Source organism: Carassius gibelio, chromosome B5, assembly GCF_023724105.1.
Source record: "Carassius gibelio isolate Cgi1373 ecotype wild population from Czech Republic chromosome B5, carGib1.2-hapl.c, whole genome shotgun sequence".
In the NCBI taxonomy this organism is placed as follows: domain Eukaryota; kingdom Metazoa; phylum Chordata; class Actinopteri; order Cypriniformes; family Cyprinidae; genus Carassius; species Carassius gibelio.
In genome coordinates, this window is record NC_068400.1 from 9735215 (window position 1) to 9760205 (window position 24991).

General features: G+C 34.1%; 1 protein-coding gene and 1 long non-coding RNA gene across 3 annotated transcripts; one reads left to right on the forward strand and one right to left on the reverse strand.

The window, feature by feature from the left end:
- Positions 1–1862: 1862 nt before the first annotated feature.
- On the forward strand, positions 1863–22725 carry gusb (glucuronidase, beta). 2 transcript variants are annotated; one of them, XM_052556836.1, is made up of 13 exons: positions 1863–2126; positions 3660–3845; positions 3927–4108; positions 5382–5524; positions 6266–6453; positions 7265–7408; positions 8974–9152; positions 14521–14667; positions 17598–17682; positions 19031–19207; positions 20276–20411; positions 21545–21727; positions 22396–22725. In XM_052556836.1, the coding sequence occupies exons 1-12, from the start codon at positions 1911–1913 to the stop codon at positions 21691–21693; spliced, it is 1932 nt and encodes a 643-aa protein (XP_052412796.1). In that variant the 5' UTR covers positions 1863–1910; the 3' UTR covers positions 21694–21727; positions 22396–22725. The 2 variants fall into 2 exon arrangements, with proteins under 2 accessions (XP_052412796.1, XP_052412795.1); XM_052556835.1 differs by having other exon boundaries at positions 1864–2126; positions 21545–22725.
- Positions 10047–16046, reverse strand: LOC127958054 (uncharacterized). The gene is made up of 3 exons (XR_008153942.1): positions 15918–16046; positions 14768–14788; positions 10047–11361 (listed from the first exon to the last, which is right to left on the reverse strand). It is a non-coding gene; the product is annotated as an uncharacterized LOC127958054 (long non-coding RNA).
- Positions 22726–24991: the final 2266 nt, after the last annotated feature.

A 24991-nucleotide genomic window follows, 5' to 3' on the forward strand; every position in this document is an offset into this window, starting at 1 on the left:
TTCTGGGGTATGCAGTCTATAAATCGGTGCTCTTTGGACGCATCTAAAAAATTAACTTTAGCCTATAGCCTAACTCCAATACCATAAACAACCAAAACAAAAAACCTGAAATGTGTGTCTTAAGAAGCACCAGAATAATATGGACTAGTATGTGTTTTGAAATTGACCCTTTGAGTCAATCATAATGAGAGGGACTCCAGCGAACCACAGACTGTTTTTACAGAGCGCTGCTGGGAAAACACAACAGGAAATGAATGCTGGATTTGTCCATGACATGATGGCTCATTTTAATTGTTTACTCAGTAAATAAGGGAGATCACGGTATCAAGATTATGAACATTGTTGTAGCGTAATTTATTACTGTTCGTATTTATTTCTCATGCATTGGTTTTGATGTTATGATAATTTCTAAATCCCTGTTTTTTTTTTTTTTTTTTGGAAAACATCATCATTTTGTATCAAATGTGCTATAAAAATATCCTTGCTTTATCTCTTTAAAAATCACATTTAGAACACATTGGAGTACCTCAAAGAGCTTAAAAAAGAAAAATGAGTGCTTTACACTTTATTTGATCGGATATTTTGCAATATTTGTTTTATTTCTGTTTGCACTTATAGGTAGCCAATTTTATATATAAATTTTGGCACTGTTTTGCCGCCATACTGCATTCACCCGAACGGACTGTATTTTGCAGTTAATCGATTTAATAAACCCATATTTTAAAGAACTTACCTCAAACTTGTGGAATGAAATGTTCAAGACACCCCAAGTTTCCTCCAGCGCTGCAGGGGGCGGTAGAGAGGCGACTGCAATGCCAACACAATGCTCCAAATGTAAGCAGATTTTGAAAAATTAAGTTGAATTTCCACAATATTGCAAATCGAATTAGACTAAGTTTGACCTTTTTAGTGCGAGTTTGCCAATATACTGCATTTTCCAGACTCATCTGGTTGATTTCTGTCTCACCTGAGAGAGTTTAAACACACTTAGTTACAGCTGTTAGGTTTATTGAAGGTGCATAATGGTTTCTGTAGCCACAGTCTCCATTAGGAATTATTATTCTGTGTGCACGTATGCAAATACATATAATGTAGATGCTTCGGCAGTGTGAACTGTTTGAGAGTGAATCTTGAGTGATATGTTGTCTCCCCCTCGTGGTTGAAACGACATTTGCACTTTCGCCTTTTTATATCACATATTCAAACGTTTGAATCTGTGGGGTATTATTTATTTGATATCATTCAGGCTTCTCTAAAATTCTTGATTTCTAAACACTATTTTTGATATAAATATATAATATATAATAGCCCATTATACAGCCTATAACAAATAGGCCTAGTGTAAATAAAATGCATGGTAAAATAATGTATAATATAATTTACAATCATCATCATTGTCATTATTGTTGTTGTTGTTGACTTTTTTTAAGGGACTTATTTTAAAGAATTACAAATACAGACAGGGTACAAAAAAAGTATTAATTATAATATTAAAATCAAGAAATAAAATCAAATGATAAAAATAGTGTTACTTTACATTTGAGAGCTTTCTTATTTTTTTTAAGCATAACATTGTTTTAAAAGAAAAAAAAATATTTCCCATATATTTACAATTATCTATACTTAATACAGTTAGCAGATTATTGAAACAATATTCCTTACTATAAAACATGTCACAGGAATGAAACAATTTCAAAAGAGCCTTAATGAACGAAAAACAAATTGACCAAAAACAAGCTGAATAACAACAAAATAATTAAATGAAGGCATGTTTCTAAACGTAAAGCACAAAACGTACAATATGTCAATATTACACTTAAAATATATGACGAGATAGAACGGTAGTTGCTGACGTCACGCGCAGCGGACGTGCTTCAATGTAAACAGACCGTCGAGCAGAGCAGCGCGTGATGGGCTCCAGCGGAGCGGAGCGAGCGGCTAAACGCTTGTTTCTGGCCGCTCTGTGCGGTGTGTGCCAGGCGCTGCAGGGAGGGATGCTGTTCCCCACAGAGTCTCCCTCCAGAGAAGTGAAAGACGTGAGCGGCCTGTGGAGCTTCAGAGCGGATCTGTCTCCGGAGCGGAGCCGTGGCTTCGAGCAGCAGTGGTTCAAGGGTCCTCTGGCCGAGGTCACGTGAGATCTGGCGATACAAACTAATACAAATCGGCACAACTATCTGACTAAAAACTCGCATTTGAGATATTCCAAAGAGCTTCTCGAGCTTCACAGACATTTTTCACTTTGTTTAGTAACTTCCAATTGTTTTAATCCCAATGTTTTTCTATCTACTTTCAGTTTTAAAACTCAGACATATAGACCCCAATCAATGTTATGTTATGTGGCAGTAAAATTAATTTGAAAAGGCTGGGGTTTTCAATCTTTTATAGATGTTACGACCCCCAACCTTAATTTAAAATAAATATTAGAATGACTATTATTATTTTATTAGTTAAAAAAATACATGTATGAAGTAAGTTTAATCTAGTGTCTTGTTTATTTTTAAGTTTATTTATTTATTTACAATGCAGTATAACATTGCTACAATTTCAAGCAGCTGAGAGAAGAAGAAAAAAAACTGAGGCTGCTTTTGTTTGAAACACTTTTTTAACAATTCTTTAAAAAAAATGTTCAACTCTGCATTTTCTGTTCAGTTGGCAGGCTTTTCCAAAGCAGTGTACCTTGATCTGAAAATGTGAATTGTGCAAATCTTTTTTCTTTGGTACTGTGCAAGTCTGATTAGTTGCACCTCTTGTAGTGATCCCTTACTATGTTTTAATATTAATTGGCATATAATGCCTGGAGCAAGATTATTTACACATTTAAAACCAATTTAATAAAAGACATATTAATAAAAATGTAAAAAACTAAGCAAACTATGTTTTTGTTTAATATTACAATGATGCCATCTATTTGGTTTCTTGTTCAAAATGTTTAGTGTTTGATTGTTTAGAGATTGAGAAACCTGACTCCAGACAAGTTACCTGCTTTTAGAGATAAATACGGTCTAATCATGTAAAAACAACGGTCTAATCATGTAAAAACAACTCTGATTGTTCTACACAGCCTCTTTACAAGCACATCAAATTTCAAACGAGAATCTAAAATAAAACATTAATATTTAAATATTCTCTATTGCCTTTTGGTTGATCTTAATTATAAATCCTCTCATTTACTTCCTTCTTATTGAAAAAACATTGAGACAGTTTTTGAACAATTCAAGGTCAAACAGTTGTTTTTCAGCCACTGTGACACACTCATTGTTAATATATCTGCAGCTAAGCATGGTGTCTGTGCTGATACATACATTACTGTGTAGTCTGCATATAAGTGACGTTTAGCTTGCTTACAACAAGTTGGTAAATCATTGACATAAAAGGAAAACAACAGTGGTCCCAGAATCGACCCTTGAGGGACACCCATCTCATTGTTTCATAAAGCTCATCTTGAATTATTTATTCTAGAGTTAAAGTATCATTACATTTGTTTTCTACTTACTATAATACTGTTACAGTTACATACCATATTACTAATAAAGACCATTTATTAGTATTATTTAAATAAGTCAGCAAGCTTATATAATTGCATAATATTGCATATTAAGCATGCATTTAAAGTGTGTTCTTAGGTGTTTATTTTTGTGATTGTGTGATTTTTATTCTAGACAGGGCCTGTTATTGACATGCCGGTGCCGTCCAGCTACAATGACATCACACAAGACGCCAAAATCCGGGATTTCATTGGCTGGGTGTGGTATGAGAAGGACGTATGGATGCCGTCGCGCTGGATCCAGGACCGAGGAACACGGATCGTGCTCCGAGTGGGAAGCGCTCACTATTACTCAATGCTTGTAAGTCTGTGGGATGCAGATGGTTGTCTTTGACTCCTGATTCGTCACAGTCTCAGGATCTGTGTTGTGTCCATCTCTCAGTGGGTGAACGGGGTCAAGGTGACCGAGCATGTGGGCGGTCATCTCCCGTTTGAGGCGGACATCAGCGGCGTTCTGCGGCAGACGAGCGTGAACCCGTGTCGAATCACCATCGCTGTGAACAACACTTTAACTCTAGAGACGCTTCCACCGGGAACCATCCAGTACATGAACGACCGCACCAGGTCAGACGTCATCGATATAGTGTTTTATCAGACCCCCAAATGTCTAAATATTACTCAAATAATATTTCAGTTAATTTTCTACTCCTAGCACTTTGCAATTTTAACTGTGTATTATTTATTTATTTACTTTTAATCAATTTTGTTATTTATGTTAGTTATTGTTCATTTATTATTTTATTCAGATTTTGGTAACACTTTGTTTTAGGTGTCCTTGTTACATGCATTTATTATTATAATAACAATAAATGAAATTATGCATAAATAAATTTAAACTCATTTATTCAGTGTAATATAAATGTCTAAATATTTCTCAAAAAATACAGTTAATTTTGTACTCCTAGCACTGTGCTATTTTACTGTGTATTATTTATTTATTTATTTTAATCACATTTTTTATTAATTTAAATTATTGTTTATTTATTATTTTATTCATAATTTGGTTTTAGGTGTCCTTGTTACAAGTGTTAACTATTAAAATAACCAGTTATGCATAATTACATGCAAGTATTCCTGACATTAAACATATAGTAAGTAAACTGTACTTACATGTATAATAACACTGTAACAGGGAAACCTTAAAAGAAAGTGTAACCCTTTTTTTTATATATAAATAAATAAAAATTACACTTTAACTGTAAATAATTATAAATTATGTGTGGGAGGCCCAATGATTAAACATGATCACAATGAGATTATTTCAATTATAAACATGTTAATATAGGCTGAATATGACATATTGGGATTTATTAAACATCCACAAATGAAAACGTTGTCCACATCAGTCCATAGAATTACAAACACTCAAAAATTTTTGTATGCAAATTATTTATTATTAAGTACCTAAAGAATAATATTTTCGTATTTGCAATTTAAATAATAAATTATTGATACTGTGCATCCTTGTATCTATATATTATTGACTCACTGTGCTGTATCGACACAACCCTATTATAAATATGTCTAAATATTATTCAGAAAATATTAATGTTTGTTATTATACTTCAGTACTGATTATTTCAATGTACTTTTCTTTATTTACTTTTATATTTTCTTATTTTAAGAAACATTTTCTGTATTTATATTACTTTCATTATGGTTTGTGTACTATTGTAAACCTGATTTATATATATTTTATTATCATTTTTAAACCGTTTTTCTCTCATCATTTCTCCTAGCAGTCCCATGTTAACTCTGGACGATCATATTAAAGCCTATAACCAGTGTATAACTGTCCTAGAAGTCTCATGTCTTTACCATCTTCTTTTCCTCTCAGATACCCCGCTGGATACTTCGTTCAGAACACAAACTTTGATTTCTTCAACTACGCTGGAATACACCGATCGGTTCTGCTGTACACCACACCACAGGCGCACATTGATGACATCACAGTGGAGACCACCTTCTCTGATAACATCGGTGAGTGCCCCCCGAAATCTGACACTATACACCTTATTTTTAACAAAACAGCATGCTTGGATGAGTGTAACATGATTGCAATTTTCATAGAAACCTGGAATATGTGTGTGTGTGTGTGTGTTGCTTCATTAACTTGAAATTCATTAACACATGAAATCAAAGCCAAATTGTAAAATCAAAAGACTGAAATAGTATTTTCTTATAAAACATACTCCAAAAATTCAAATAAACCTTTACAAAAATAATTTTTTACAGTCTAGGTTTTGTTCTTTTTTTATGGGAAAAAAATTATATTCTGTGTTTATTAAGAAAGGCACTAAATAATAATAATATAACAATAAACTTTATTGTATATAGCACCTTTAAAAGTAGCATTTCAAAGCACTTTACATAAAAAATGAAATTAAAAGATACACAGGCAGTAAAAAACTAACCAAACAATAAAATACAAAGCCACAATAACAAACAAAAAAGTAAGTTTTAAGGGACGATTTAATATATTGATATATATTGATTGTCTGTATGTTGTTTTTAGCATCTTTTATATTGCTGGCTTCTCAAAGAGACATGAAATGCATGATATTGCATTTAAATCCTTCATATTTTGCATTGTTTCTTCTGACTGTGTTTTAGTTATTTTAATGGGAGTGACGTTATTTTCTATGATTACTTTAGGCCTACAGATGCTACCTTTATAAACGTTGACTGATTTAGTCCGACTCATCCGATCCTGTGTTTCAGGGCTGGTCAGTTTTAACGTGTCTGTGTTGGGCAGCTCTAAAGCCGCTGTGAAAGTCATGCTCTCGGCTCACGACGGCAGATGTGTGGCTTCGGCCGACGGCTCCAGAGGAGTCCTCAAAGTCACTGACGTTAACCTCTGGTGGCCGTATCTGATGCACGAGAACCCAGCGTACCTTTACTCCATGGAGGTCAGTGTCCAGAACAGTGTCCACACTCTAGAAGCACTTATCTGAACTAATGCAATGTTAACAAATGCAAACTTATTGTGAAGCGTTACCAAGTTTAGAGATTCATTTTTGTGAATCAGTTCAAACCAATACTACTATTACAGATACTATTATATAGCATTTATTTTTATGTTTCAGTTATTTTAGTACATAAAGGAAAATGAGAAATGTTGCATTGGAAATTAGAGAAGGTTGATTTTTTTTTTTTTTTTCAGTTAATGTTTATTGTATTTCAAATAACAAAAATGTAACAACTATACATTTATTAACTATGTTATCCCTGGTTCAAACCTGTGCATGTATTTCAAATTCTATAAAAAAACAAAAGGAAAATTAGATTAATTTCCATCAAACCAGTGTTATTTTAGTATCACTGAAAAACTGTTAAAGGTTTTATTAATAAACAGAAATAGTTTTATTTTTCTGTTTTCATTTTAATTTTTTTTTCTAGTTTTATGCATTTTTATGAAGTTTAGTTTTTTCTTATTATGTCTGTATAGTTAATATCTTTATAATTTTTTGTTATATAATTTTTTTGTGAATTTGTTTAGTTTTAGTTATGTTACTAAAGAGAACAAAATGAAACATTAAAAGTTATTTATTTATTTATTATAGATTCAATATATTACTTGTCTGCAGCATTAATCCAAAATATTTAAAGATGGTTTCTGCATGGCGTTTTTCATGCATTTAAAGTTTCAGTTTAAAATACTGTATATGTAGATGAATACTGAAATGCATTGGAGCCATGAAACCTGATCTGGTTTTGTAGGTTCAGGCGACCGCAGAGGACGGACAGACGGATGTTTACACTCTTCCTGTTGGAATTCGTACCATTAAAGTCACCAACAAACAGTTTCTCATCAACAACAAGCCGTTTTACTTCCATGGGGTCAACAAACACGAGGACGCAGACGTGAGTAACAGCAGAGGGCAGCAAAACCAGACACAACACTGACCGACTGATAGCAGAAAATATTATATTCCCACCTTCACATCAGTTCAAACCTCTATGACTTTCTTTCCAAATGCAAAAGTTTAAAGTTAAAGCTGCTCTTTTCCAAGTAACTGAGGTTTGGAAGCTTTCAAGCTCCCTAAATGACAAAAACACCTTCAAGTTTCATAAATTAGTTCATAAGACTCGTGTGTTATATTCAGAGTCGTCTGAAATCATACGATAGCTTTGCCTGTGGAGCAAACTGAAAGGTTATGCATTAAAATAATTAATAAGCAGAGAAATAAAAGAAATCAATTGGCTCTTGTGTGCCAATTACAATGCTTGACTTAATGAATGCACAAAATAATTTATTTTATATTATATTTTTTGTTTATGTAATTCATACTAATTTTAATTTTAATTTTTAAAAGATTAATTTATTACAATTTCTAATTTATTCTAATTACAATTTCGATGCAAAAAAAATAATGAACGTGGACAAGGAGTTCTTTTATTATTATTACTATTATTATTACTATTATTCATATTTTGTGCATTTATTTGATGTTATCACTTTTCCTTTTAATTTTAGTTTCTGTTTTAGTAACTGTTGCTTTTTGTACTTTCTTTTTTATGCATTTGAATTAATCTTTAATTTATTTAAATTTCTGTAATTTTAGTACTTAAACTTATTTTATTTATATTAGTTGACAAGGGTAAGTAATTATTAAATTTAATTTATCCTAATTACGATTAGAATGCAAAAAAGGAATGAACATGCTCATGATTTGCTTTTTTATTATTATTAATAATATTTTGAGTTTTTTATGATGTATTGTATTATTAATTTATATTTTGTATTATTAGTTTTGGTCATTTATTTATTTATGTATTATTTTAATTATACTATTTTTGATTTTGTAATTATAGAAAAAAAAAAAATTCTAATTCCGCCTTTCAAATCTATTAATCATTTGAGCTTTTATTTCATGCATTTCCAGTTTTTATTTATTTAAATTTTACTTTTAGTTTTGGTAATGTTGTTATATGTTATATTGCACAGTCTCCTTTTATTTTATCATTAAGCTCAATGTTAGTTAATATGATTCTTTAGGATCTTGATGAAAAGTCTATAGCATACTTAGGTTAAAATTTCTCAGTGGTAGTGTAAAAGTCAAAAACAGCTCAGTTAACAGAGACCCGTTTCGGTGCATGTCCCTTTAAATGTTAATGAGCTCTGCTTGCCCCGCCCTTCACTTCCGTGTACATGATATAGTGGATGTAGCACCCCTTTAACATTCTGCCACAGACAAAAAGTGGTACAGGTTTGAAACAGAGTAAATGCTGACAGAATGTTGAAACTATGGCTTCAAGAGTGTGGTTGTGGTAAAAGCAGCTGATATCAGCTATTAACTGACCGCTCTACCACACAACCGCATCCTCCTATACTTCTCATTATTGACACACACTGATCCTCACACAGCTGCTATGAAAGTAAGACAGTCTGCTTCAGAGCTCACTGAACCCTGCGGTTTGTGTGGCAGATCCGAGGGAAAGGCTTCGACTGGCCTCTGGTGGTGAAGGACTTTAACCTGATGAAGTGGATGGGAGTGAACTCCTTCCGCACCAGTCACTATCCCTACGCCGAGGAGATCCTGCAGATGGCCGACCGGCACGGCATCGTCATCATAGACGAGTGTCCTGGGGTGGGAATCAAAGACATGTGAGACACCGTCCCAACATACTAGCAGCTGAGCCTTTATTGAGGGCTTTCCAGTGACTAGTGTCCCGTTACGTCCCTTTGTGTATATTATTATTGCATACAGGTAAACTGTTTCAGAGTTTCGGTGCAGCGATGTAAAAAGAACAATCACCTCTTAGCTTCAACCTAGCCCTTGGATCATTTAGTTGTCTCTGATTGGATGACCTGGAGACCATTCAAACACTTAAAGACCAGAAACAGCACTTTAAAATCCATTCTAAAATGGACTGGGAGGCAGTGCAAGGGAATTAAAACTGTTCTCGTTTTCGAACACCTGTAAGAAGCCTTAAAAGAAAAAAAAAGAAATGGTTTTACTTGGGCTAATCTGTTATTCAAATTTGAGAGCGCTATCAAAAAATACCCAAATTCTTCACTAGTGATTTGACAAATGGACCAAAATATATATAAGAGGAGCTAAAGGCTTCTGAGGATTATAAACTATAATCTCAGATTTGTTTTCATTGAGATGCTAAAAACAGCCAGATGTATTAAACATCATAAACCTGTCTTTTTAGCCAACAACCGGACATGGGTGTCATGTAGGCTAATAAAATATGTGACCCTGAAAAACACAAAAGCAGTTTTTGGGCTATATTTGTAGCAATAGCCAAAAAAACATTGTATGGGTCAAAATTATAGATTTTTCTTTTATGCAAAAAATCATTAGGACATTAAGTAAAGATCATGTTCCAAGAAGATGTTTCGAACCGAAATTTCCTACCATAAATGTATCAAAATTAAATTTTTGATTAGTAATATGCATTGCTAAAAACTTCATTTGAACAACTTTAAAGATGATTTTCGCAATATTTATATTTTTCTGCACCCCCAGATTCCAGATTTTCAAATAGTTGTATCTCACACAAATATTGTCCTCATAACAAACCATACATCAATGGAAAGATGATTTATTCAGCTTTCAGATTTGAGACTGGTTTTGTTGTCTAAGATCACATATGTTTAATGGCGCTGAATTTGTATTTAACATTATTACAATTTAATAAGAACATCAGAAATGTATAATTATGCTATATAACATTTCCTTTTCCACGGTTATTCGAACAGCGAATAAATTATATATAGAAAGTGACATTATCACTAACATTGATCTATCGTGAGTTTTATTACTCTCAAAAAATGAACAAAATAAAAAACTATTGTTATAGTCACTGAAGCTGTATACACTGTGAAATTAATCTCTTACTAACATTGTACATGCATCAGCGCTTTGTTGTTTATGATGAAAGAATTCACAGAATTTAGTCAAAGATCGTGCACGCACTCAAAACTGATGAGTTTCCAAAGCATATAAAGTGAAAATAAAATTGGAGCAAGGATAGAGCCTTGTGGGACGCCGCAAGTAAGAGGAGCAGCACCTGTCCTGAATTCTCCAATATTAACAAAAAAGCTTCTGTTATAAAGATAAGACTGAAACCTTTTAAGAGCATTTTTCCGAAAGTCGTGAAATGAGAACTGCATGGTCAGCTGTGTCAAACACTGCATTAGCACTAGCACCGCAGACTTGCCAGAGTCAGCAGTTAATAAAATATCATTTAAAACCTTTACCAGGGCTGTTTCTGTAGAGTGGTATTTTCTAAAACCTGGTCACTGTTTCTTGAGGCCAATGTTGTTTTAGTAGTATTTATATGCTATTGTAGTATTTATCAATATTTAGAAGTTGTTTTTATTTTTATTTTTGCAGTTTTAATTTTAGCAATTTAGTTAGTTTTTTAGGGCTGTCAAAATGGCTGAAAAACTTAATTCGAATTTTGTGCTTAAATAATATTCTAATTTAAAATGCATCATTTCAGTTGGGGTATAGAATTCAATTCAAGTTTATTTGTATAGCGCTTTTTACAATACAAATCGTTACAAAGCAACTTTACAGAAAATTATGTTTCTACAATATTTAGTAGTAGCTTATGGTGGTGACTCTCAGTTTGTGCAAGTTTGACAGGATTTTTTTAAAAATTAATACAAGACGTAGTCAGCCAGACGATGAACATTATTAATATTATTAATTAATAATTATTATATGATGCAGTCACACTTATAGCAATATTTGTTAGTTCTGTTTGTTGATTCAGGGTTAGCATCATCTGAGGTCCTCTTAGGGTCAGCATCAGCTCTTCTCAGGTGTTCTGGATCCAGACTGGAGCTTGTGTAAATCCTAGTTACCACGGGATGTAAATCAAAACATAGAAACAAAATAGAGACATCATTAGTATAGCTGCAGATCCAACAAAGTAAAATTAGTTTAACCCAAGCTAATGAATAAAAATGTACACTTGATCAGATGCAACTACACTCACAATTTAAGAGATACATTATTCGAATGCTTGGCCAAAGAGATGTGTTTTTAATCTAGATTTAAACAGACAGAGTGTGTCTGAACCCTGAACATTATCAGGAAGGCTATTCCAGAGTTTGGGAGCCAAATGTGAGAAAGCTCTACCTCCTTTAGTGGACTTTGCTATCCTAGGAACGACCAAAAGTCCAGCGTTTTGTGACCTTAGGGTGCGTGATGGGTTGTAACGTGGTAGAAGGCTAGTTAGGTACGCAGGAGCTAAACCATTTAGGGCCTTATAGGTAAGTAATGATAATTTGTAACTGATACAGAACTTAACAGGTAGCCAGTGCAGAGACTGTAAAATTGGGGTAATATGATCATATTTTCTTGACCTGGTAAGGACTCTAGCTGCTGCATTTTGGACTACCTGTAGCTTGTTTATTGATGAAGCAGGACAACCACCTAGAAGTGCATTACAATAGTCCAGTCTAGAGGTCATGAATGCATGAACTAGCTTTTCTGCATCAGAAACTGATAACATGTTTCGTAGCTTAGAAATGTTTCTAAGATGGAAGAATGCAGTTTTTGTAACATTGGAAATATGATTTTCAAAAGACAAATTGCTGTCTAATATGACACCCAGATTTCTGTCTGTAGAGGAAGTAACAGTACATCCGTCTAGTTGCAGATTGTAATCTACAAGATTCTGTGTAGTGTTTTTTGGTCCAATAATTAATATCTCTGTCTTATCCGAATTTAATTGGAGAAAATTATTTGTCATCCAATCTTTTACATTTTTAACACACTCTGTTAGCTTAGATAATTGGGAAGTTTCATCAGCATAACAGTGGAAGCTAATTCCGTATTTTCTAATAATATTACCAAGGGGCAACATGTATATTGAAAATAGAAGGGGACCTAGGACGGATCCTTGTGGCACTCCATATTTTACTGATGATAAATGAGATGACTCCCCATTTAGGTAAACAAAATGGTAGCGATCAGACAGGTAGGATCTAAACCATCTTAGAGCCTGCCCTTGAATACCTGTATAGTTTTGTAATCTATCTATGAGTATGTCATGATCTATGGTGTCGAACGCAGCACTAAGATCAAGTAAGGCTAGAAATGAGATGCAGCCTTGATCTGATGCAAGGAGCAGGTCATTTGTAATTTTAACAAGTGCAGTTTCTGTGCTATGGTGGGGCCTGAAACCTGACTGAAATTCTTCATACAGATCATTTTTATGCAGGAAAGTGCTCAATTGAGCAGACACAACTTTTTCTAAGATTTTTGACATAAATGGAAGATTTGAAATAGGCCTATAATTTGCCAGTACACTAGGATCTAGTTTTGGTTTCTTAATAAGAGGCTTGATAACCGCCAACTTAAATGGTTTTTGGACGTGACCTAAAGATAACGACGAGTTAATGATATTAAGAAGCGGTTCTTCGGCTACAGGTAACAACTCTTTCAGTAATTTAGAGGGTACAGGATCTAATAAACATGTTGTTGGTTTAGATACAGTAATACATTTATTTAGTTCTTCCTGTCCTATGGTTGTAAAGCACTGCAGTTTATCTTTGGGTGCGATGGATGAAACTGAAGTGTTAGATGCTGTAGAATCTACATTCGCTATTGTATTTCTAATGTTACAACAGCGAATGTAGACTCTACAGTGTCTAGAAAAGCTTTTGTCTTTTTGTGTGAGGCCACAAGAGGCGAATCGAGCGTAAGATAATATGACTATCTGTGAAAAAAGTGCATAATGTTTAAACCAATTATATTTAACTAAAGTTGCTTAAACAACTAACAAAACAGCATCATCTATGTATCCATAGTTTAATACAAAGGGCTGAAAGCCAATCGCACAGGTTCCATTTTTAACTCTTGTGTGAGACGACAGTGTAATGGTAGATGACCCTCTAGAAAATGTGTAAAATATTTGTTCAGTGTGAACGGTTTGGTTTCAGTTTTGATGTACACAATGTCTTCTCCGCATTGATGTTCTCTTTCCCCGCAATATTTGTAATCAACAATGCAGCAGCGCCGCATCTAGTAGCTTCAACTGGACAAAATAACAAATACATTAGAGTGCAACAACACTTTCATCACTATCGCATCTCGTGCGCCACTGAAAAGGCTGCCTCCTTAATGCACACCTAAAATTAGAATGCAACGTTTTTGACAAATTCGACTAATATTTGAAATTAGATTTTTTTTTTAACGGCCCTATAGTTTTTGTTTTCTTAATAATATATACCTTTAATATATATATATTTGAGTAATATTATTTTTACATATTTCAGTTAATTTCCTATTTTTGTTATTTAAGTTTGATATTTAATAGTTTAAGTTTTTATTAATATTTATATATCGTTAATGTATTTTTCTAATTCTAGTTGTATAAATTTTTAGTAATTTCATTTAAACACACTTCAGTTCATTTCTATTTATTTTTTTTTGTTAGTTTTTTTAAGGTTGGGGGTTCGATTCCCCGGGAACACATGATAGGTAAAAATTGATAGCCTGAATGCACTGTAAGTCGCTTTGGATAAAATTTTTTCTTAATATTTATTTTTATTTCTATTTTGGGTTTAGTAATTGTTTAAAATGCAAATTTCTGTTAATTTCTAATATCCTATTTTGGTTTATTTATAGCTTTAATTTATTTTTATTTCCATAATAATGTTAATCAGTTTATTATTTAAATATGGGACAAAACATGCTACAAGACTAAAAAAGGCTAAAAAAAAACACAAGTTTATTTATCTACTGTGGTGTGTTCCACCTGTATTTTGGTGTCTTTCTTTTTCTCTCAATATGTGTCAGAATCTCATAATATGTGTCAACCCTGTCAGATGTCAAATATTTAATAATATAACTATTGGTATATCTAGTATTTAACTGCCGTAAAGAATGAATTGTTTTATTACACTGATTCATTTGTAATCTCAGTCTGTTGAAAGTGTTTTGGTCTGAGGCATATCTATTTCCAGATAATCAGTGTGTGTGTGTGTGTGTGTGTGTCGTCCTCAGACGCAGTTTTGGGAACGTTTCTCTGGCTCATCACCTGACTGTCATGGAGGAGCTGGTCCGGCGTGATAAAAACCACCCGTCTGTGGTCATGTGGTCTGTGGCCAATGAGCCGGCGTCTGAAATGCCCCCCGCCGGACTCTACTTCAAGTGAGTCAAACTGAATGATAAAGCCTCCTTTAATGGCTTCAGTGGTGCAGATCACAGCATGTTCACACTTAAAGGAGGATAAGACGGGTTAAACCCTTACCTTCTTTTGTTGTTTCCAGACCTGGACAAATACAATTATTAATACAAGTGAATTTAAATAAGTTAAATAATACAATTCAGTTAAATAAATAATTATTAAATTAGAAAACAATAAATAAAATAATAGATGTTTTTGACCTCAGTTGTAGTATATACTAGGCTTGACTTGTTTGTCATTGACTTACATTATATAACTGTGTTTTTAGTATTATTTGTATATAATAGTAATTTTTAATATTTTTAGTTAGGTTTTATTATATGCATTTTCAGTTTTCAATTAAAGTTTAGTAATTTTAGTCATTTTGTTAGGTGCTTTTGTTGTTTTTACTGATTTTTTTAAAATTTACATTTAGTTGTAATTTAAGGATAATAAATAATTGAATAGATAAAATAATTAAATTAAATAAATTGTTACATTAAAATAAAATACAGTGAATAAAAAAGATACAAATGAATAAAAATATTAATTATTAAATTATTAGAGTTAACATCTAAATACATGTCTGGGAAATCAATGAAAATTCTTGTTGTGTCTTATGTGTCAATTTTTTGAAAATGAGATTTATAAATCATGTGAAAGCTGAATAAATAATCTTTCCATTGATGAACAATAGAACAATATTTGACTGGGGTCTGAAGGTGCAAAAAAAAATCAAAATACTTTAAATCTTTAAAATTGTCCAAATGAAGTTCTCAGCAATGCATATCTCTGCTCATCTCTAATGATTGGAAATGTAATCCTTTACCATCTTTGGGTATCAACAGCTCCTTTGAATCTCATTCAGTTACTGTTACCTACATCTTAAAATACATTTTGTAGTTGTCTATCGACCCCCAGGACCACTAGGTAACTTTTTGGATGAATTAAATGTGTTGCTCTCAACCTTTCCTGAGGATGGTACTCCCCTAGTTATGCTTGGAGATTTCAACATCCATCTAGATAAACCTCTATATGCTGATTTCCACACTCTGCTTGCCTCTTTTGATCTCAACCGAGTGTCAACTACTGCTACTCACAAATCAGGCAACCAACTGGACCTTATTTATACGCGACACTGCTCTACTGATCATGTTCTGGTTACTCCACTGCACAGGCCGGATCACTTCCTCCTCACTCTTAACCTCAACATGGTCCCTGACACATCACTTACCACTCCACATGTCATCTTTCGACGTAACCTACGCACACTTTCACCCTCCCGGCTATCTGCTATGGTTTCATCTTCACTTCCTTCCCCTAAACTGTTTGCATCTTTGGATGCTAACAGTGCTACTGATGCTACTGCTCCACTCTTACATCTTGTTTAGACACTGTTTGCCCCTTATCTTCCAGGCCAGCCCGTAACACCCCTTCTGCCCCTTGGTTATCTGATGTTCTACGCAAACACCGTTCTAAGCTTAGAGCTGCTGAAAGGGTGTGGTGCAAATCCAAAAATACTACTGACCTTAATGTGTAACAGTCACTCCTCTCTTCCATCTCTGCTAATGTCTCTACTGCTAAAATGACATACTACCATAACAAAATTAACAATTCATCTGACTCTCGCATGCTTTTTAAAACAATTTCCTCGGTCCTTTGTCTTCCTCCTCTCCCTCCTGCTTCATCTGTAATATCTGATGACTTTGCTATGTTTTTCATTTATAAAATTAAACGCATCAGTGAACAATTTTCCACACCACAATCAGTCAAGCTCATATCACCAGCAAACTTACACTCATTTACATCCTTCTCTTCACTCTCTGAGGCAGAAGTCTCCAAACTCATTCTTTCTAATCACCCTACTACTTGTCCGCTTGATCCTATTCCATCTCATCTCCTTTAAGCCATTTCTCCTGCAGTTGAACCTGCATTCACTCACATCATCAACACATCCCTCCACACTGGTGTTTTTCCCTCAACATTTAGACAGGCTCGTATAACTCCACTACTTAAGAAACACAACCTCAACCCATCTCTTTTAGAGAACTACAGACCAGTTTCCCCTCTTCCTTTCATTGCTAAAACACTTGAACGAGCTGTGTACAAACAGGTCTCTATATTTCTCACACACAACAATCTCCTTGACAGCAACCAATCTGGCTTCAGAAGTGGACACTCAACTGAGACGGCCTTGCTCTCAGTTGTTGAAGCTCTAAGACTGGCAAGAGCGGAATCCAAATCTTCTGTACTTATCCTGCTTTATCTGTCTGCTGTTTTTGACACTGTTAACCACCAGATCCTCCTATCAACCCTACTGGCAAAGGGCATTTCAGGAACCGCACTCCAGTGGTTTGAGTCTTACCTATGAGATAGATCCTTCAAAGTATCTTGGAGAGGTGAGGTGTCCAAGTCTCAACATCTAACTACTGGGGTGCCTCAGGGCTCAGTTCTTGGACCACTTCTCTTCTCGGTCTACATGGCATCACTAGGTTCTGTCACTTGTTAAAGCACTTATATATCATTGCTCTTTTGTTGTTTTTGATTGCTTCCATTTTCCTAATTTGTAAGTCCCTTTGGATAAAAGCATCTGCTAAATTACTTAATGTAAATATTACTAAATATTTACCCTAGGAAATCTACAAAATATCTTCATGGAACATGATCTTTACTTAATATCCTAATATTTTTTGGCATAAAAGAGAAATCTATAATTTTGACCCATACAATGTATTGTTGGCTACTGACGACTGCTTTTGTGCTCCAGGGACACATATAATCATCCAGAAATTGTGTGGTGTCTGTAAATGTTATCATTTTTTTAATAATAAATTAATCATAAATGATGGGCAAAGTCAACATTTTCAGGCAATAAGTGTCAATAGGTAAATTTTTTAATTATATTTTTCTGAAGGGAACTGGTGTCTCATACGAAATCTCTGGATTCCTCTCGACCGGTCACATACATCACAGCCAGCAACTATGCCAGAGATCTAGGGGTGAGACATCTCTATTTACTTTTTAAACATGTATTTTACTGTGAAGTAACCATTTCACAACCTTGCATCTATTTTCCTTTTTATTCCAGCTGTTTGAGCGGTTCTTATCTTCTATTTCTCACAATCATGAGTAGATCTGCGTCATTCAGACACAGGCAGTCATTCAGTAAATTTACTCTAGATTACTCCCCTGAACTATGTTCACTCGATCACTTCACTCTCTAGTAGATAAAACATGTGCTTCCTCATGCCGCACAGACCTTATTTAACCTTTTACTCCTTTTAGTTCTCATTCTAGTGACTGGTTTATATTAATAAACTTATAAATGAATACATTTCTGACTTCATGCTGAAAAGATTCCCTTAAAAACACCAGTTGTATTTTTTTTTTTTTTTTTAGAAAATAGTATTTAGTAGTAAATTGCTTAAAAGTATGCAAATCAGATCTTTTTTTATAAATATACTTATATTTTATGCATATGTAGATATTTATTATCATCTTTGAAATTTCATGTTACTTGCCTTTTTTGTATAATTTGTGAAATTTACTAACAATTTCTGAGTGAAAATTGCTTCAACAATTTATTGTGTATATTTGGAGGTATATATATTCATAGATAGATAGAACATTAATATAGATACATAATTTGTAGATGTATATACTGTATAAACAATTTGATAAAATATGCAAATCTTTCAAATTAGGAGTCTTTTGTCAAGAATATTTAGATTTTATATATTTTTAATACATTTGTTATTTGTCTTTCATCTAAATTTCATGTTAAATTCAATGTGTTACTTGCCTTTTTTGTAATTATTTGTGAAATTTAAATTTTTTGTGTATATTTGGAGGTATATATATTTATAGAAAGATAGATAGATAGACAGCCAGATATTTGCAATGAGCATTAAGCTTGGAGATTGAACATGCCACTTAAGAACATTCAATGACTGGTCACTGAACCAAGCAGAAGTAGATTTGGATGTTTACTTTGGGATGGCTGTCCTGTAGGGCAAAAGAAATTAAGCAAATCCACTTGTACTTGATACACCTGTTATTTTTTCTTTCAACTTCAAAATTTCACATTAAATGTAATGTTATGTGTAAATTTCTAGCCATGTCTGAGTTAAAACTGTTTTTACACATTTTATCAGTGTATTTCTGGAGATAAACACAGGAGATATGTTTTTCCACCTTTACAGTTACACAGGCTGTTGATACTGTACCGTTCAGATTTCTGCATTGTTGCAAATTTTGTGCATATGAACAAATTGATTTAGTTTTGATAAGTGAGCTGTATAAACAGGAGAGGGAGTGTTTGTTGATTCGCTGTGTTCTGCTCGTCAGGCTCCGTATGTGGACGTTATCTGCGTGAACAGCTATCTATCGTGGTATCACGACCCGGGTCACACAGAGCTCATCAGTCTTCAGCTCAACACTCAGTTTGATAACTGGTACGGCAAATACCAGAAACCCATCATCCAGAGCGAGTACGGAGCGGACGCCGTGCCTGGCTTACACAGCGTGAGTCCTAAACACACAGATTTCATTAATATACTCCCTTTCAATCCATCATCCAGTCATCAACTCATCATCACTGACAATCAAACTGTTCTTTAAGTATTTGAGATTATTAAAAAAAAATTACTTTTGTGAACTAGTCCTAGGTTTTTAACTCAAAATCAATAAAATTAGTGCAGTAATATTCTCTAATCTCTCTAGATCAATAGTTATCAAAACAAAATTGCACTTGGATAACTATAACCCGGTCATTTTCTAATATGTTCTTTACATAGTGTACCCAAAGGCCTATAAATCCTAAAAGGAAACCTACAAAATCTCTTAAAACTGTGTAAAATGATACATAATTTAATTCTAACCAAGCATGCAAACTTTAAGAGAGATTGGGCAAAAAATAATACTCTAATAGTTATAAAGGTTAAAACACAGCGTTGAATGAGAAATTGCGATCATAACCACTAGATGGTAACGGAAGGCTAATGGGCTTATTAAACTCTGAAAAAGTACTGTTCACAGGTTTGCTTATGGATTCATGCTTACACATTATAAAATCACACTTCGTCAAAGTTTACCATTTTGTTCATACAGACATGTATCTTTTTTTTTTTTTTATGCCAGATCATGATAACAGTGAACCATGAAAATTACATATATATACACTTAAAAAAGAGAACACTTGCAATAAGTATTGTGTCATCTGTTATTTATTTCATGTGTGTTTCAATGTGTGTGCATGTCTCCGTATGTGTGTGTGTCTGTAAGCATGCTTACTGAGTATTAATATGCTAGTTTATTCATTTATTCTTAGTGTCTGTGAGCCTATTCTCCATTTTGGATGTGTTTTACTGTCAGCCATACGTCCAGGTTGGCCTAGACACTAAAAGCAAACCACCTTAAAGTGTTTGAACCCCTGTGATCAATGCTTGCAGCTATATTTATTATTATTATTATTATTGTTGGACCAATAAAGTGTGTGTGCAAAATATATATTTTTAAATATAAGTTTTAAGTACAGTTGGCAAAAATATTATGGTTGGCGAAAACTATTTACAGCTGTTTGTCGTCGTGCAGGATCCACCCATGATGTTCACAGAGGAGTATCAAAAGACGGTCCTGCAGAACTACCACAACGTGTTCGACCAGAAGAGAAAGGAGTTTGTGATCGGAGAACTGATCTGGAACTTTGCCGACTTCATGACGTCTCAAAGTAGGAAACGACAGCAGCCTTTTCCTTTGCTCTGAACAGGTTTATCTGGAACACATAGCACACATTAACTAGCTTGCTGCTCTCTCATGCATGCTTTAGATAGGAGTATGAAACCACGTCAGACGGATCCTCAGGTACCAGTATGGAATCTGCAGACTTTATTTGCACATTTTCTGCCCTGATTAATAGATAAAAACACATAGATTTTAAGTTTAAAAGAGTAGTTCATGCGGAAATAAAAATGTTCTCACCTTTAGGCCATCCAAGATGTGGATGATTTTGTTTCTTCACCAGATTTGGAGAAGTGTAGCATTGCATCAGTGTCTCATCAATGGATGCTCTGCAGTGAATGGGTGCCATCAGATTGAGAGTCCAAACAGCTGATAAATACATCACAGCACTCCAGTCCATCAGTTAACATCAAAAGATTAAACAAATCCAGCATTAAGATGATTTTAACTGTTAAGTCCATAATCCATAATAACGCTTCCTCCAGTGAAAAAGTGGTCAGGGGGCTGTTTCATAAAAGAAAAGTGGGGATTAATTTCCAAAACTTGACTTTGAATAACCTAATAAAGCAATCAGGGCAAAAGCGGTTCCATAAATGACATTTTAAGATCACGCAATCTAATTCGATCCAAGTTCAATGAGTCATTAAAGAGTTAATTCACCCAAAAATGAAAATTAGGCTGTGTTTTACTCACCCCAGGAGCATTCTAGGTGTAAATGACTTTCTTCTTTCAGACGAATCCGTTCGGAGTTATATTAAAAATTGTCCTGGCTCTTTAAAGCTCGTTGCAGTCAGCAGTGTTGCAGTGCTTCAGTCCAAAACAAGTGAAATAAAAAGTGCCCATCCATAAAAAAGTGTCTCATGGAAAGTTGTGTTTTCCTCAGTGCGTTACTGATATGTCACAGGTATATTCTTGATCTAAATTCAATGTCAGAAAGTCATGCAAACATCTATTTTGCTGTCAGGAGCGGGCGAGTAAATGATCTAAATATACATTCTTACAAACTACTAGTGCAAATGAGTTAATTTGTATTTCTCATACTAGTTAAACAGAGCATTCATTGGTGCAATGCTACATTTACAATAAATCTTAAATCATGCGGTACTCTTTCTCTGTCTCCAGATATCATTCGAGTGGTCGGGAATAAGAAGGGAATCTTCACTCGGCAGCGGCAGCCCAAAGCCGGAGCATTTCTTCTGCGCGAGCGATACTGGAGGATCGCCAATGAGACAGGTGTGCTGCCCACCTGGGCCAGGTATCCCTGTCTGTGAGCCGGATTAACTGCTTCCTGTGAGGACAGACCAGGTCAGAACGGACAGGATTTGACTGAAGAAGTCCATGTTTTTAATTGCTTTTAAATCACAGTAACACTATTAAACTGGAAGAACTTTTTCTGGTGTTCATCCTCTGAGATTTATATTGTGAATGAATCTTTGCAATGATATTGTGAATCTACATGAAACCTGTCAAGAGCGTGTCTTGCTCATATTTCACCTCAAAAGAAATAAACAGACCATAATTCTGGTTTAAAGAAACATTTAGGACCAGCAACTGCATTATTATAAGACAAGTGTCCCTCCAAATTCATTACTGTAATGCAATAACTCTTTATTTAAATTGTAGAGTATTTACATATATTGGTCATTTTTGTTGTACTTCCTTAATATAACAATAATAACATGACAGTAACATATCTAATGAGAATCTAATAAGGATAATTATTAAGAATGAGAATTGCACCAAAAAAAAAAAGTTTGGAGTGTAAATCGATTATATTATTCAAACTGTAAATTATTTGAACTATTTGTTATACTGCCTTAATGCAGATTTAGATAAAAAAAATATATATAATTGCATTACAGTAATAAAAAAACATCTAATAAGGATCATTGAGAACAAGGGGCAAAAAAATAAAACAAGAATTTGAGGCCAAAATACATACCATTTCAGGTATTTTCACTTTTTTTTTTTAGGTGAAATGTGACCTGGATGTGATCTTCATGAGATCAATCTTGTTTCTTCTCATCGCCACATTGCCCATCAGGCCACTGTGTACTTCACTGGCAGTATTTTATTAAACCATCATTTTCTATGAATTTTAATAATCTTGTAATAACTGGCTCCAGTCTTTTATGTCCAAAATATTTAAGTTAAATCTCAGTTAGTGTGTGTTGATTTTTGTATGATAACAGAGTGTACTTTAATTGAATGACTTCATAATAAGCAATGGAATGAATCCTTTGTGTTTGTGGACATTCCAGACATTCCTCAGTGATGTCATCGAAATAAACGACATTCCACGACATCAGACCCGAGACTCATTAATGCACGTTATTGTCATCAGAGCTGTTAGTTCAGCATGTGCTTTATAACACAAAGTGTTGCGCTGTGCTTTACTGCATGCAAGAATGTTGAAGAATCTTCCTTGATATTGTAAGCTACACATCTATATTAGGATAAGAACAGTTTCAGATTGCATTAAAAAATCAAAATATCCAAATTCACAGCATCTGCTTGGCAGCAAGAAAGAAAACTAAACTTCTGAAGAAGTTATTGACAGAAAGCTACATGACTAAACTAGACTGAAAACAAGTTTATTATTTGTCTTTTTTTTTGTTATCTTAAATCAAGATGGATTTACCTGTGAAGCAAAATGACATTAGATTTTCTGTCTGTTTCTTACTTGGATTAGAGGGGGAAAAAAGTCAAGAAATATCTGCCAACTTAAACTTTTTCTGACCTCATTGGCAGATATTTGTTCTTGGTTTATGCGAAAACTCAGTTTTGATCAGTTTCTCAGAAAACAAGGCTGCTTATATTGCATCTCAAGTAAATGTATCTTGATTTAATATTTTCGATACTGGAAAACAAGAGAAAGACACTCAGAAAAAACATCACTTTTGCAGTGAAGAACATTCTACAATAGATTTACATTTAGATGACTGCAGGAAAGACTGGAGTAGAACTAAATGAAATGCTGGAACTGGCACTTCTCATTTCTGCCAAGTTCAGCATGCAGTGAGAAATGCTCCAAATACTAGTATGATACACACTTTTGTCACATGACCTCAGCATGTTGCATCTTGGGAAAAAGAAAATATTATTTAGCATTTTCACAATTCAGTTTAGTGTGAAAGTTTTGAATTTGGCATTTTCTGCAGGTCTTATGAAGTCCTAAGTCACTTTTCCACACATCGTGGCCTTAATTCAGAGCAGAAAGTCTTAAATTCATAAAGTAGTGGCATCAAATGTTGCACGCATTCTTAATATCCAATACAAATATCTAAACATCCTTGGATCAAGATACATTTACTTGCGATGTAAAATGAAGAGACCAAGTCTTGGTTTCTGAGAAACTAAACACAATTAAGTCTTTGCTTAAAAGAACAAATATCAGTCAATAGGGAATGAACTTTTCCATTTGTATTAAGGTTGGTTTGTTCTTGTTCTTATCATAAAATTACTTTTTATACATCCAGTGTAATCAGAACGTACACTAAAAGTTATTTCCATATTGTAGTGGTTGAAGACGTCTTTTCTGCATAGTGCATATTTCTTAAATAGTGCTGCGTCAAACAGAAATACCGTAATATGTTATTGCAAACACAATATAGCCAATGGTCTCTCACGAGGTCAGAGGTCAAAGGACAGAAGGGCTCAAGAAAGGTCTGGGGGAATGTTTTAATGACAGATCAAATCCACACAATGACACGCGTTCAGTGTCTCCTCCATCCGATTCCCAGACACAGAATTCCTACGACGTCCTTTTCCCAAACTCCTCATCCATGTAAGAAAATACAGCATTTTTTGGCAAATACAGAAGCAAACCGAAACACAGTTTATTCTCCACAAACAAAAATTCCCCAACAAGGTTCAACTGGGAATAAAAACCAAGGCCAAACATGAAATCCATCCGTTTCTCATGTCTGTTCATCTACATCGTCATCAAGACGAATTACATCAGGAAATAAAAAAGAAACGCTATTTACTATCGGAAACTCACAATGTACGATTCTCAGGACAGAGGTGCTCTTTGCAAAAAATATCTAAACTAATTGGAAATAATACAAGATAAGTGAAGGAACAACCAAACCACTTTATGAAACATCTGGATTTAGGTTTACAGTTTTTGCATTTTAAAAGGACATGGTCACCAATCTCGGTCTTAACTTACCCATATAGGCACGCAGAAAAACTTAACCAAACCGGTTTGAGTCGAGGCTGCAAAGCTACGCCGAACTCCAGGCCCAGTGGACTTACAGAAGGCACTTTTAATGAATTCAACCTTGTGAAGGCAACCCTTTTTCATTGTTTTGGGGGGATCTTGTCATTTGAATTGGATTTAAATTTAATATGCAATAAAACATTGGGTTTCCCCGCCCAAAAGCCTTAGATGTCATCTTGTTTAAAGTCGACAGAACTTTAAAACCAACTTAATGCATGGGAAAAAATATATATATATATTCTTAGAGTTTTTTGTCTTAATTTCAGGATGCATTTAAATCAAGATAGATTTACTTTAGAAGCAAAAAGAGTTTTGCTTCCTGAAAAAAGTACCAATTAAATGTT

Coding starts and splice junctions, on each gene's coding strand:
- gusb (XM_052556836.1), top strand. CDS start 1,911: ATGGGCTCCAGCGGAGCGGAGCGAGCGGCTAAACGCTTGTTTCTGGCC. Junction 2,127..3,659: donor TCAAGGGTCCTCTGGCCGAG/GTCACGTGAGAT, acceptor TTTTTATTCTAG/ACAGGGCCTGTTATTGACAT. Junction 7,409..8,973: donor ACAAACACGAGGACGCAGAC/GTGAGTAACAGC, acceptor TTTGTGTGGCAG/ATCCGAGGGAAAGGCTTCGA.